The 15,903-nt window shown below is 46.6% G+C and overlaps 1 protein-coding gene across 1 annotated transcript in view; it reads left to right on the forward strand.

Annotated features, from left to right (window-relative positions):
• Positions 1-13,817, forward strand: part of LOC129699892 (NADPH oxidase 3-like) — a 43,850-nt gene extending 30,033 nt beyond the window's left edge. Inside the window, exons 10-13 of the mRNA XM_055640031.1 lie at positions 1,566-1,728; positions 3,060-3,206; positions 12,015-12,139; positions 13,432-13,817. Coding sequence (XP_055496006.1) covers positions 1,566-1,728; positions 3,060-3,206; positions 12,015-12,139; positions 13,432-13,558 — 562 coding nt within the window. The 3' untranslated portion in view covers positions 13,559-13,817. The remainder of the gene's footprint in view (positions 1-1,565; positions 1,729-3,059; positions 3,207-12,014; positions 12,140-13,431) is intronic.
• Positions 13,818-15,903: the final 2,086 nt, after the last annotated feature.

A 15,903-nucleotide genomic window follows, 5' to 3' on the forward strand; every position in this document is an offset into this window, starting at 1 on the left:
GAAACACTTAGTGAGTCAGGGATCACCTGTGGAAGGAGAAACAGATTTAACATTACAGTCAAAACCCTTCCGCAGCGGTTCATCTTCTGAACAATAGATAAAGCTATCTTTGCAAATCTAATACAGTGACTTAATTTAGCTGTTTTTGAATAACCATAAGGTCATGGAATATGTTTCAAAAGAATGATAAATGGAGTTGATGCATTATACGAACAAATCTGCCAGTTTATATGTAGAACCATTACGTAAATGACAATTGATACTTTTGAGAGAGGTCAAATTTAATTGCATGTCGCATTTTGGTCTCCAATAAATAAATGATGTGAAAAAAAACCCCGTCAACTCTCTTTTGTTGCACCAAGACCACTCAAAAATGTCCAAGTTTGATTGCTGTTTAGTTTAGAGATTCAGTATGGAAACAGGCCCTTCGGCCCACCGGTTCCATGGCAACCACACCCAGACAGAGGCCATTTAACCTGCAAACTCACACGTCTTTGGGAAGAAACCGGAGCACTCGGAGGAAACTCACGTGTACACAGAGAGAACATGCAAACTCCACATAGGCAGCACCCAAGGACAGGATTGGCTCCCGGTCTCTAGAGTTGTGAGATGTTGTGTGGTAACAGCTCTACCAGCTGTGCCACTGTGCCACCCTGCTCTGCACTGGGGCAGATAGCCTCAGCTCAGGTAGAAATTAGACAACTAATATTGGTCTTATTGTAGCTGAATTCAAGTGTAAATTTATTCCTCTTGATTTCTGAGAAAAGTTATATTGGTAAAAGTTAAAATCATGTCCCTGAAAAATTACATTTTATATATTTCCTCCTATGGCATCCAATAATATTTGAATGTGGTTGGGCTAAAAGAGAGAGGGCAGAGACTCAAGTTAGTCTATGTTACAAAATCAAGTATGCCTTTATTGAAAAAACAATCTGGAAATAATCGATCAGACAAAGAACAATTGTGTAAAGAGATCAGGTCCTGAGGAAGGGTCTTCAACCTGAATCATTGTGTCTTTATCTTTCCATGGAAGAATTATTGGGTGCTCTTTTAAAAAGGTGAGGAGGAGCTTCTTTAGTCAGAGGGTAGTTAATCTGTGGAACTCATTGTCACAGAGGACTGTGGAAGCCAAAAGTGGATATTTTTGAGGGAGAGATAGACAAGTTCTTGATTGGAATGGGTGTCATGGGTTATGGGGAGAAGGCAAGGAAATGGGATTAGGAAGCAGAGATCAGCCATGATTGAATGTTGAAGTAGGGCCGAATGGCCTAATTCTACTCCTGTAACTTGTGCAAGCTGGTTATACTTTAAAATAAATTTAGGTGAGGATTTTCAGCATTTCCCATATGTTATTTATGTGCAGTTTGTACAGTTTTTTTAGATTACATGTAAAATAGTCTATTTAATATGGAAATATATTCCTCAGAAATTTTAGGAATGCATTTTTATGATTCTGTAATCTCTGGATTATTTTAAGAATCTGAAGACAAAGCATTCCAGTTAACGTTGGGGAAAGCTAGGTAACCCTGTACATCATGCTACCAGCTATTCATTATGCTTTACAGAGTTGCAGTCGATGGGCCTTTTGGAACCGCCAGTATTGATGTGTTCTGTTATGAAGTTAGCGTGCTGATTGCTGCAGGAATTGGAGTCACACCCTTTGCTTCTATACTGAAATCAATTTGGTCCAAGCACAACCACCCAACAATGACAACTAAAATAAAACGGGTGAGTTTTTTGATACCTTATTTTTCATCTGGAAACTGTACTGAGAAGGTTTAGAGGGATATGGAGCAAACGTGTGCAGGTGGGACCAGTGTAGATAGGGCATCTTGGTTGACATGGGCAAGTTGAGTTGAAAGGCTTGTTTCCATGCTTTATCACTCATAATCATAATCACACTTTATTAGTCAAGTATGTTTTGCAACATACGACAAATTTGATTTGCCATACAGTTATACCAATAAAAAGCAACAAGACACACAAAATACATTTTAACATAAACATCCACCACAGTGACTCCTCCACATTCCTCACTGTGATGGAAGGCAAAAAAAAATTCAATCTCTTCCCTTCTTTGCTCTCCGGTTGACGGGACAATATTGGCTCCTGTAGCTGGTGGTTAGGCCCTCCGTGTCGGGGCGATGAAGTTCCCGCATCAGGGGGATCTCAGCTCCCCCCCGCCGGGTGATCGGACCCCGGGAGGGGACTGGTCGAACCTCCTGCGACTTTGGATCTTCCAGACATCAGTCTCTACCCGAGACTGCAAGCTCCTCTATGTTGGAATCCGCAGGTCACGGTTGGAGCGTCGATCCCAGGCAAGGGACAATACACTCAATTATATTCTTAGTTTGTGTAGGAACTTTGTGTAGGAAGGAGCTGCAGAAGCTGGTTTAAACCAAAGATAGACACAGAATGGTGGAGTAACAGCTGGACAGACAGCATCTCTGGAGAGAAGGAATAGTTGATGTTTCGGGTCGAGACCCTTCTTCAACCCGATAGGTCATCTATAAGTTTTCTCCAGAGATGCTGTCTGACCCGCTGAGTTACTCCAGCCTTTTGTGTCTATCTTTGTATTATGAGCGTGTACCACTGTATTCCCACTGCAGTTTTTTAGGAAATACGGGTGAATCCCTATACAAATATGACACCTGAAGAAATTATTTTTTGAATAAGCCTAGTGAACTGTAAAATAACAAAACAAAAAAGACATGCTGGAGAAACTCAGCGGGTGAGGCAGCATCGATGAGGAGAAGAAATAGGCGACCTTGGTCTCGACCCGAAACGTCACCTATTCCTTCTGTCCATAGATGTTGCTCACCCGCTGAGTTTCTCCAGCATTTTTGTCTACCTTTGATTTTTCCAGCATCTGCAGTTCTTTCTTAAACAAAAAGTTTAAAGAAACACGATGGCAGGTTTTTTACACGTTGAATAACATTACTGCATTTCTTCCTTTCCCACCAATGATAACCTTGCCCTCCTGAAGCAATATTCCCTTTTGTATGTGTTCCTGATTGCTGTGAAGTTTGTTGTGACTCCATTTATTTTTTGAAATGAAGGTCTATTTCTACTGGATTTGCCGGGATACTCATTCATTTGAGTGGTTTGCGGGTCTTTTGCATTCCCTGGAAATCCAAATGATGAAGATGGGAAATAATCAGTTCCTAAGTTATCATATCTTCCTCACAGGCTGGGACGATTATCAAGTGAGTTTAACATTTCCTATTGCACTTTTGTCATTTTTCAACAAATGACTTCTTTACAAAGTAAAGTTACCTCATGCTTATAAACCAAATTGACTGATTATTTAAATAACAAGATGAATCGAATATAGGAGCAAAGAGGTCCTTCTGCAGTTGTACAGAGCCCTAGTGAGACCACACCTGGAGTATTGTGTGCAGTTTTGGTCCCCCAATTTGAGGAAGGACATTCTTGCTATTGAGGGAGTACAGCGTAGGTTTGCAAGGTTAATTCCCTGAATGGCGGGACTGTCATATGCTGAGAGAATGGAGTGGCTGGGCTTGTACACTCTGGAGTTTAGAAGGATGAGAGGGTATCTCATTGAAACATATTAGATTGTTAAGGGCTTGGACACACTAGAGGCAGGAAACATGTTCCCGATATTGGGGGAGTCCAGAACCAGGGGCCACAGTTTAAGAATAAGGAGGAAGCCATTTAGAACGGAGACGGGGAAACACTTTTTCTCACAGAGAGTGGTGAGTCTGTAGAATTCTCTGCCTCAGAGGGCAGTGGAGGCAGGTTCTCTGGATGCTTTCAAGAGAGAGCCAGATAGGGCTTGTAGATGGTCCATGCATGCAACCAATAATATAGCTACCTCAGTACCACTAACCACGCCTTAGTTATCAAGTATAATAACTCTCTCTATCTCTCCCTCCCTCTCTTGGTTCCAGCACGGTGATAGACTGCTAGTAGTCAGTGCTGGAATGTGTTTAACCTGAGTGATCATTAAACAATAAGTAAAGTTACAAGTGTGTCAGACTTAACTTCTTTACATGGTGTCAGATAGTTAAAACGCGCGCCTCCTGTTCATCGGGTTTCATTTCTTTATAAGTGTTGCTTTATCGGAGTTTTTTCTCGCACCCCTCTACCACTATGGCCTCCTCGTGCCGCAAGCCCTCGCCCCTTGTGTTTGATGCCGACATAGCGGAGCGCTGGGCGACTTTTGAGTTGGATTTCACACACTACATGAATATCGTTCAACATAACGATCCCGACGCCGTCAAAGCATCGCTCCTGTTGAACCTTGCCGGTCCTGATGCCATGAGGAGAGCACTTGCTTTTGCCTACAATCCCGCTGTCCAGGATGACAACGATCTGGTCCTAGTACCTACGGAGTCTGCCAACGTCCGGTATGTTTGCTACGGAAGTTTGCTGAAATTTGTGACTTGCCCTCTAACCGCATTTTAGAGCGAGCCAAGTTCTTTACGCGGAAACAACAGCCTGATGAGCCAGTTGAGTGCTTTATTGCTGATCTGCGCTATCTCGCTCAGAGGTGCCGATTTGAAAATATGACTGACCAGCTTACTAGGGACATTTTGGTAACGGGGATGCTGGATCAGAAGTTGCGATCGGAGCTACTGAGAAAGCCAGATCAAGTCAAGTCAAGTCAAGTTTATTTGTCACATACACATACGAGATGTGCAGTGAAATGAAAGTGGCAATGCTCGCGGACTTTTGTGCAAAAGACAAACAACAAAACAACCAAATAAATTATAAACACAATCATAACACACATATTCTTTTACATAATAAATAATGGAAGGAAAAACGTTCAGTAGAGTTAGTCCCTGGTGAGGTAGGCGTTTACAGTCCGAATTGCCTCTGGGAAGAAATTCCTTCTCAACCTCTCCGTTCTCACCGCATGGCAACGGAGGCGTTTGCCTGACCGTAGCAGCTGGAACAGTCCGTTGCAGGGGTGGAAGGGGTCTCCCATGATTTTATTTGCTCTGGAGTTGCACCTCCTGTTGTATAGTTCCTGCAGGGGGGTGAGTAAAGTTCCCATAGTGCGTTCGGCCGAACGCACTACTCTCTGCAGAGCCTTCTTGTCCTTGGCAGAGCAATTCCCAAACCAGATGGTAATGTTCCCGGACAAGATGCTTTCCACCGCCGCTGCGTAGAAGCACTGTAGGATCCTCGGAGACACTCTGAATTTCCTCAATTGCCTGAGGTGGTAAAGACGCTGCCTTGCCTTACTCACGAGTGCTGAGGCGTGTGGAAAGCGCCAGATCTTACTCTGACTGAGGCCATGCACGCATGCAGGTTGGCCGAAGTTGTTGACCCGCAGTTCGGACAGCGGGAGTCCGATAGCCGAGCTATCAATCTAACGGTTCTCAACAGACCACGTCCCAAAATAGACTACAATAGACCTGTGCCGCGGACAAGCTACCCCCCAGGCGCTCACGTTGTTAAAAAAGTGCCCCAATTGCAATTATGTGCATTCTATGCAGTCGCAGTGCCCGGCTTACGGAAAATCCTGCAATTTCTGCAAGACATTTAACCATTTCTCTGCTGCTTGCTGGTCCCGTGGGAAACTTCCCCCAGCTTCTAGACAACCTGGTACAAGTCGATAACGATTTTGGCTCCCAGTCCTCTCTCGACACTGCCCACGACTCTGAGCCAATTAGTTCTCAAGGAGACGCTAGTGTATTCACACTCCTACACGCACCTGCTCGACTCCCCGATCCATCGATCCTCGTTACTGTCAACAATCATTCTTTCTCGGCTAAGCTCGATACTGGGGCAAAGGTCAATGTTATGTCAACAAGCCTGTTCAAGAAGATTAGACTTAATGAGCTGCTGACTGCAGACCGTTCGACTTTACGTGCTTATGGGGGTGAGGTGCTGAAACCTGTAGGGAAGGCCACTTTCAATTGTGTACTGCAGAAGTTATCGCGGCCTCTCCTGTTCTATGTTCTCGACTATGACTGTGTGACTCTGTTGGGCAACCAGGCATGCCAGGACCTAGGACTGGTGTCCTTCGACCGCACCGTCAACGAAGTGCAGGTGTTGCTGAATCCAATGTCTGAGTACCCGGACCTGTTCGACAATGAACTGGGCAAGCTACCACTCGTTTACAAAATCGCCACCGACCCGAAAGTGGTGCCAGTGGTCCGTGCACCACACAGAGTATCCCTCGCTATGAAGGTTAAAGTTGAATCGATGCTGAAGAGCATGGTCGCGATGGGAGTGCTGGAAGCGGTTAGCGAACCCACCGACTGGGTCTCCACCATGGTCGCCACCCTGAAAGAGGACAAGAACGAGATACGGGTGTGCATCAATCTGAAGGACCTGAACCTCGCAATAAGGCGACCACACTACCTCATGAGAACCGTGGAAGACGTTGCAGCTCAAGTCGGCCAAGCCACGGTCTTCTCTGTCCTTGATGCCAAGAGCTCTTTCTGGCAAATACCTCTCGACAAACGCTCCTCCGACCTGACAACGTTTGCCACTCCATTTGGCAGATTCAAGTTCTTACGGATGCCATTTGGTATTAGCTCTGCCAGCGAGGTGTTTCAGCGGTCCATGGAACAGCTGTTTGCTGGCATGCCGTGTGCCATCATCGTGGATGATATCCTAGTCTACGGGAAGAATACCGCCGAACATGACAAGAACCTCCGCCGGGTCCTGGACCGGGCCCGACAGATCAATTTGAAACTGAACGAAAAAAAAATGCCGGTTCCGCGTATCCGAAGTGCCTTACGTCGGGCATATCTTCACTTCTAACAGTCTGAAGCCCGACCCGCAAAAGACAAATGCAATCTCCCAGATGTCAGCCCCCACCGACGTCCTCAGTTTGCAGCGATTCCTGGGCATGGTCAACTACCTGGGGAAGTTCATCACAAATCTCAGTGAACTGAGCTCGTCCCTGAGACAGCTAACTAAAAAGGACACTGCCTGGTCCTGGTTTCCACAACACCAGCAGGCTTTTGAATGGCTGAAGTCTAAGTTGACCTGCACCCCCACCGCTGTTACCTGTGATGCCTCTCGTTTCAGACTCGGTGCTGCCTGCCTGCAGCTCTACAACAACGGATCACTGTTACTGGTCTTGTATGCCTCTCGGACCATGACCGACACGGAGCAACGGTATGCTCAGATCGAGAAAGAGCTCCTGGCGGTGGTGTGCGCCTGCTCCAAGTTCAAAGACTTCCTCTTCGGCAGCAAATTCACAGTCGAAACGGACCACCAGCCTTTAGTGACTATCCTCAACAAACCGATACATATTGCCCCCGCCAGGCTTCAGCGCATGATGCTGCAGCTCCAGCATTTTGATTTCAACATTGTTAACAAGAAGGGCACTGAGAATCATGTGGCTGACACCCTGTCTCGTGCCCCCCTAGCCTCCTGCGACCGCCACCCCTACGAGCAGGAGGACCTGCTGGTACCGAACGTCAACTTCGTCCCAACCAAGCAGATACAGTGCCTGACCGAGCATACCGCCACTGACCCTGCGTTGCAGCAGCTCGCAGCCGTTATCAAGCGCGGGTGGCCCGACAGGCGCACCACTTTGCCGTCGGGTGCCCACCCTTTCTTCCTCGTCCGTGATGAACTGGTGATCCAAGACGGTGTCATCGTCAAGGGCCACAAGGTCGTGGTCCCAGCCTCCCTCTATGATCTATACTTCAATGCTGCCCACAGCAGTAATCCCGGGGTCGATGTTACCATTTCTCATGCCCAAGGACAATTTTACTGGCCCGGTATGGCCAAATACATCAGGGACAGAGTGTCCTCCTGTTTCTCCTGCAACAACCTTGCCCCACACCAGCAGCGCCAGCCTCTTTTGCAGCAGCCGGCGCCTACCATGCCCTGGACATCGCTGGCTGCCGACATATTCGAATGGCGGGGCAAAGCAGTTCCTCGTCCTGGTCGACTCGTACTCCAACTGGTTCGAGGTGGACATACTTCCCTCCATCACCTCCGAGATGGTCATCAGCAAACTGCGCAGGCACTTCGCCACCTTTGGTGCCCCTGTACGCTTGCAGACCGACAACGGCCGGCAATTCACTAGCGCGGAATTCAAGGCTTTCGCTGCCAGGTGGAACTTTCATCACTACACCAGCAGCCCTGAGTATCCACAGAGTAATGGCCTGGCCGAAGGGGCTGTGCGGAGTGCTAAGGCTCAGCTGGAGCAGTCGCGCCTGTCCAACTGCGATTTCTACCTAGGCTTACTCAACCTACGAAACATCTCCCGGGACCCAGCCATGGGTTCCCCTGCCCAGCGTCTGATGTCGCGGATGACAAGACCACCCATGCCAATCGCCCAACAGGCCCTGCTACCCAAAGTGCTCGAGCCTGCCACTGTCCAACAGCAGATTGACCAGAAGCACGAAAGCCAACGACGTTCGCATGAGAAGTCCTGCCGCCCACTGTCTCCTCTACTGCCAGGCCAAGTCGTTCGGATGCAGACTACCACCGGCTACTCCCGCCTCGTGACCGTGGTCGGTATGGCTGACTCCTCCAGATCTTACCTGGTGGACTATGAAGGGACTGTCTATCGCCGGAGCCGTCAACACCTACTGGCCGTGAACAAGCCGAAGCCTGCACCTGCGGGTCCTAATGCTCCGCCGTTGCCGTTCCAGCCTGTCACTGCCGATCTCCCTGCTGTTCCCCGCATGCCGCTTACCCCTCCGCTGCGGTCTGCTCCTCCTTTGCGTTCTCCTCTTCCTCGGCCACCTGGTTTTTGCCGGGTCTCTTCACCTCCTCTGATTTCACCTCCCCCTCCTGCCTTTCCGTCTTCGACTGCGCTTGATCCTGCTTTAACTTTCTCGCCTGCCTCCGCTGCGCCTTCTCTTCTTTCCGATGGAGGGGGGGGGGGGGAGGTATTGTACGCACGCGTTCGGGTCGCATTGTCAAGCCGCCTGTTCGCTACGGCGACTTTGCTTAAACTTGCATGCCCTGTGCTGTTACATTGCCACAGCTCTAATTCTGTTTTGATTTCTAAGGGGAAGGATGTAGATGGTCCATGCATGCAACCAATAATATAGCTACCTCAGTACCACTAACCACGCCTTAGTTATCAAGTATAATAACTCTCTATCTCTCCCTCCCTCTCTTGGTTCCAGCACGGTGATAGACTGCTAGTAGTCAGTGCTGGAATGTATTTAACCTGAGTGATCATTAAACAATAAGTAAAGTTACAAGTGTGTCAGACTTAACTTCTTTACAGGGCTCTTAAAAATAGCAGAGTCAGGGGATATGGGGAGAAGGCAGGAACAGGGTACTGATTGGGGATGATCAGCCATGATCACATTGAATGGCGGTGCTGGCTCAAAGGGCCAAATGGCCTACTCCTGCACCTATTGTCTATTATCTATTTCAACCTTTGCACCCACTGCATGGGCAGCTTTGTGCAGCTTACACCCCAGCGGTATGAATATTGACTTCTCTAACTTCTACTAATCCTTGCTTTCCCTCTCTCTCCGTATCTCCCCCACCCTAGTTCTCCGACCATTCTGACTGTCCCCCGATTACATTTTATCTCGTTTGCTTTGTTGTCATCCTCTCCGAGCTAACAATGATCTATTCTACATTTTTCGTGATCTCCATCTCTTTAGATATCTCATTTTCACACCTTATCCTTCCTTATCCCAGTGTCTCCCTTTCCCCTTTCTGTATGTACTGCATTTACAATAGGCATATTTTAAATTATGTACAGATGAATACAAGAGAAGGATCAATCCAGCTCTGATATTTCTCTTCATCCCCAGATGCATCACCACATGTATTCTCCCAATCCTTGAATACATTGAAAACTCTTTAGAAAGAAATCAGAACATGCCCAGATGGAAAAACAGCCATAAATTGCCATGGGACACGTTTTGACCAAAAACAAGTGAATAAGTAGATGGAAATTGAAAGTTTATAATTTTATTAATTTAGAGCTAAACTTTGCATCATAGCCACCGATTTTAACATTTACGATACAATACGATAAAACTTTATTCATCCCCGGAGGGTAATTGGTCTATCGACAGTCATGACACACAAGGTACACGAAAAGTTCAAATTAAAAGTGAAAACAAAAAGAAAAGGACAAGCGCGTGTTGTCTGACTGCCGTGTGCACAGCGCCTTCACCGGAACAAATGAACACACAAACAAACACAGACTTATCCCCTGGGCAGATGATTCTCAACTAGAGTGCCCCCTCCCCCACACCGGGTCCCCTTTTGTTCTCACCATCCCCACGCCGGGGTCCCCATTGTCTTTCCCGTGGCAGAGACTCCCGCCGTCACCGAAGCTCCCGTTGCTGCTGAGGCCCCATCACTGCCGAGGCTTCCATTGCCATTGAGGCCCCATCACTGCCGAGGCTTCCGTTGCTGTCGAGACTCAAGCTGCCTCTGAGTCTCCCGCTGCTGCTGCCGAGGCTCCCATCGCCATGGCAACTGAGGCTCCTTCGGCCCAGACAGGCCTTGCCGCCCGGCTTCTCTGCAGTCCTCTGGGAAGCTTGTGGGGCGAGCTGGGAGACTAAGCGGAGGTTGGGCGATCGTTTCGCCGAACACCTCCGCTCAGTCCGCAATGACCAACCTGACCTCCCGGTGGCTCAGCACTTAAACTCCCCCTCCCATTCCCAGTCTGACCTCTCTGTCCTGGGTCTCCTCCATTGCCAGAGTGAGCAGCACTGGAAATTGGAGGAACAGCACCTCACATTCCGCCTGGGTAGTTTGTGTCCTGATGGCATTAACGTTGAATTCTCCCAATTTTGCTAGCCCTTGCTGTTTCCTCCCCTTCCTTAACCCTCGAGCTGTCTCCTCCCATTCCCCTGCCCTCGGGCTTCTCCATCTCCCTTTTTCCTTCCTTCTCCCCCCCCCCTACCAGTCTGAAGAAGGGTTACGGCCCGAAACGTCGCCTATTTCCTTCGCTCCATAGATGCTGCTGCACCCGCTGAGTTTCTCCAGTAATTTTGTGTACCATACTGATGATGGCCAATGGCTGATGATGGCCAATGTGCCGAAAGCCTTTTTGACCACCTTATCTACCTGTGACTCCACTTTCAATGAACTATGTATCTACACTCCTAGATCCCTCTGCTCTACAATACTCCCAGACTCTGCTAAACTTTCTCCTTCTGCCCATTTTGCCATGTCCTCTGGTATTTGACATCTCCACATTGGGAAAGAGGTTTAGACGGCCTATGTTATCTATGCTTCTTATTATTTTAGTTTTAGTTGTTTTAGTTTTAGTTTTAGAGATACAGCGTGGAAACAGGCCCTTCAGCCCACCAAGTCCGCATTGACCAGCGATCCCCGCACATAAACACTATCCTACACCCACAAGGGACAATTATAACATTTACCCAGCCAATTTACCTACAAACATGTACGTCTTTGGAATGTGGGATGAAACCGAGGATCTCGGAGAAAACCCACGCAGGTCACAGGGAGAACGTACAAACTCTGTACAGACTGCACCCTTGGTCAGGATCGAACCTGGGTCTGCGGTGCTGCAAGCACTGTAAGGCAGCAACTCTACCGCTGCGCCTCCGTGCCACCCTTTATAAACCAATCATGTCTCCCCTCGGCCTCCGAAGCTCCTGAGAAAACAATCATGTTTGCTTGACCTCGCCTTATAGGTAATACCTTCTAATCCAGGCAGCATCCTGTTAGATTTAGCTCTTAGGGCTAAGGGGAATCAAGGGATATGGGGAAAAAGCCAGAATGGTGTACTGATTTTGGATGATCAGTCATGATCATATTGAATGGCACCTATTTTCTATGTCTATGTCTAAACCTCTAATGTACCCTTTCAAAGCCTCCACATACTTTGTATAACGGAGGATTTAAAATTATATACAATTTAAAAAATATATATCTTTTGATCATTTTCCAATATAGATTCACTGTTTTCCTTTTAAGACTGGTTACTACAGTTTTGTCATTTTTAACGTTTTAATTTTTTTTCCAATGAATCGGTTAAGAAAAACCTCAGCTGTGATGTTTAAAATGACGGAAGTGCAGGCAATTGGTTTAATGATAGACTGGCAATTATTTTGCTACAGGCTGCTCACATTGCTTTGCATTATGAAGAGAATGAAGATGTTATCACTGGGCTGCGGCAGAAGACTTTCTATGGCAGACCAAACTGGAACAAGGAATTCAAACGCATAGCTGAGGAGAACCCTCGGTAAGTCTTCTAAGGATTGTTTTCAGTGGAGCGTCGGAGGCTGAGAAGCGACCTGACACAAGTATGTAAACTGATGAGAGCCATAGATGGGGTAGATAATCAAAGTATTTTTCCCATGTGTCAAAACTAGAGGGCGTACCTTTAAGGTGGGGGGCGGGGGTTTAAAGGGGATGTGTGAGGCGAGTACTTTTTACACAGTGCCTGAAATGCACTTCCAGGTGAGATGGTAGAATCAGATACCACAGCAATGTTCCAGCAGCTTTCAGACAGAGACATGAATAGGGAAGGTTTAGACAGATGCTGACCACAAGCAGGCAGATGCGGTTGATTTAGATTGTCATCATAGTCAGCACAGGTAGGGTGTTTAGAGTTTACAGATACAGCATGGAAACATGCCCTTCGGCCCACCCGGTCAGCGCCGACCAGCGATCCCCGCACATTAACACCTTCCTACACCCACTAGGGACAATTTTTACATTTACCAAGCCTGCACATCTTTGGAGTGTGGGGGGAAATTGAAGATCTCGGAGAAAACCCACGCTGGGTCACAGAGGTGCTTCTTCATGTTCTATGCTTGGTTGGGTAATAAAACAGGCATGAATGTGCTCATAACTAGGATTAAAACCAGCGTTGATCTGTTGGGCTAACAGCCAGTTGCCATGTGGTGTTCTTTATATAACTAAATGTAAGAACACTGATGTTTAACTACCTCGAAAACCTTCTGTATGGCAAGAATGAAACGGGTGCCGCACAAACCCACTTTTGTACAAAGTATAATGCATTTCTTGCAAACTATATAATAAGTTGGTTGTGCAATATGAAACACTATGTTTCATCTCTTTAGTATTAACCGCCATGCACACCTCCTGCAGTGTTCCATTTGCTACATCTCAGAAGTGTTGACACTGTAAACCCCACTAGATGCAGGAATTGAATGTGGTGAGTTCAATCATGCAATTAGCTCACAGGATCTTTCCTGCAATGCAGATGAATCTCACCCAACATCAACTACACTTCAAGGTTTAATGTAGCAAAGAAAAGACCAGACAGTGTCAATTTTCTTGGTTTTATACTTGACAGATAACTGGTGATTTTTGTATCAAGCGAGTGATTGTATTCTGGTGCCAGCTGGGTGAAATGATGCACTTTGCCGCTTTTTGCAATTTTTTGACGATATTTCAACAGCTCACCTTCAGTAGTTTCTGATCTGAGAGTACAAATTACAATGCTCACCACAAAAGTGTACGAGATGTCTTTGTTCTGAATTATCTATGAATTTGCCTTCCGTGCAGATGCAGTGTTGGCGTGTTCTTCTGTGGACCCAAAGACCTCTCTAACACTCTACATAAAATGTGCAATCACTACTCATCTCCGAAACCACGAGGCGTTCACTTCTACTACAATAAAGAGAATATCTAAGTGCGACTCAACTCTTAGAAAGAGGTTGGACTCACAGCTGGGTTCAAATCCATTTAGCTGAAACATTTTGACTCCTGCAGTTGGTTAATTGTCCAGCAACAGAATTTAAAATACAGAATTGTGATCATTATATGAGCAAATAGTAAACTGCTGGAAGGATTACATGGGTAAAGCAGCATCTGTGGAGAGTGTTAGATCCTGTCTGATGATTGGTCCCAAAGTTGCCCGTCCATTTCCTTCCACAGACGCTGCCTGACCTGTTGAGTTCCTCCAGCAGTCTGTTTTTTTTTTAAGGTTACAGCATCTTTAGTCTCTTGTGTCTCTGTGATAATTATATCGTATACTACAGTACATTATTGCATTTAAGCTCTTTTTCAAAATATTGAAACAATCTAAAATTTAAATAATCATAAAATAAAATATCTCACAAATGATTTAAAAAAAGGCTTTCACATTATCAGTGGTGTTAATATGATTTATTTTGGATAAAAAACAGTTCTTTTATACAAACATCATTAACTGTTATTGCAAGATGGTAAATGTGGCGGCTATTTTCTGCATCCAAATGCAATCCAGAATCTTCAATGTGTAAGAAAGAATGGGTGACGTTTCGGGTCGAGACCCTTCTTCAGACTGATGTCAGGGGAGTGGGCGGGACAGAGATAGAATGTAGGCGGAGATGGTAAGACTAGCGGGAGAACTGATAAGGGGAGGGGATGGAGAGAGAGGGAAAGCAAGGGCTATCTGAAGTAATCTCTCTCCCATTCCCCTTCCCAGTTTTCCCACTAGTCTTACTGTGTCTGACTATATTCTATCTTTGTCTCGCCCACTCCCCTGACATCAGTCTGAAGAAGGGTCTCGACCCGAAACGTCACCCATTCTTTCTCTCCAGAGATGCTGCCTGACCCGCTGAGTTACTCCAGCATTTTGCATCCACCAGAATCTTCAATTATGTAATTGATGCTGTCTTCCTAAACTAATATTCCAGGGGGTTATAATTTACATACTAAGTATATACACTTTAATCAATGTGAATTTATTAAATAAAGATCAAATTACTGTAGTGTGAGGGTACCATTGAGGGCTGGAGGCATCCGACACAAATAACAAAATGGGGGGGGGAGGGTTGGAGATCATCTTCAACTTCATGTTATCAGGCAACTGAATCATCCTCCCACAATCAGAGAGCAGCCCTGAACTACTATCCACCTCATTGATGACCCTCAGTCTATCCTTGAGTGGACTTTGCTGGCTTTACCTTGCACTAAATGGTATTCCCTTATCATGTATCGATACACTGTAATGGATCAATTGTAATCATGTATTGTCTTTCCGTTGACTGGTTGGCACGCAACAAAAGCTTTTCACTGTCCCCCAGGACACGTGGCAATAAACAAAACTGAACTGATATACCTGCACGAGTCAAGAGTAATATTATTGTCATATGTCCCAGGTTGAACAATGAAATTCTTACTTGCAGCAGCACAACAGAATATGTAAACAATAGTACACTGTAAACAATATAATAAACGAAGGAAAAAAATTTCATGTGTGTGTATGTATTCAGTAGTAGGACCCTCTCGGTCATGACTGACCCTGGGTGATGCATCCTGGTCGGATGCAAGCTTAGGCGATGTCATATGGAGGACAGGCTGTTGCCCATGCAGCACATCCCCCCTCTCCACGTCGCTGATCGATCCAAAGGAACAGCAGGGCCGTTACAGTTTGGAACCAGTGCCGTCGCTGGAGCTGCCAAATCGAGGTTGTAGACAACGACGAACTGCCTTAGGGGCTCCGACTCCGGATTTTCTTGAGGTTTACTCCTGGAGCCTTTTCCATGACTGGATATGGCCACAAGGCAGTGGAGGTTTTAAATCAGAGTTTTCCCTCTCCTAGATGGACTGCCTTCCCAGGCTGACAAGCCCCATCTGCCCGAGACTCGTGGGGGCGGGAGCGTTTACCTTCCCGTGCAGGTCTATAGCTCCTGCCCACTGCCCTAATACACTTATGCACATACTCACATATATGATATGATATACGACGATAGAACCCACGACAGAAGGGGGAGGAGTTGTACAGTTTGATAGCTACAAGGAAAAAGGATCTGTGCTGCATCTTGGTGGAACTTGTCTGTTGCTGAAGGTACTCCTCAGGTTGACCAGTGTGTCATGGAGGGGGTGAGCTGTATTGTCCAGGATGATCCGCCGTTTGAGGAGCATCCTCCCCTCCAAGACCAACCTCCCATGAATCCAACTCCGCCCCCAGGACGGAGCCAGCCTTCCTGATGAGTTTGTTGATGCTATTGACGTCTGCAGCCTTCGCATAGATACATATATACAGATCAC

This window comes from Leucoraja erinacea, chromosome 8 (assembly GCF_028641065.1).
Source record: "Leucoraja erinacea ecotype New England chromosome 8, Leri_hhj_1, whole genome shotgun sequence".
NCBI classification, from domain to species: Eukaryota; Metazoa; Chordata; class Chondrichthyes; order Rajiformes; family Rajidae; genus Leucoraja; species Leucoraja erinaceus.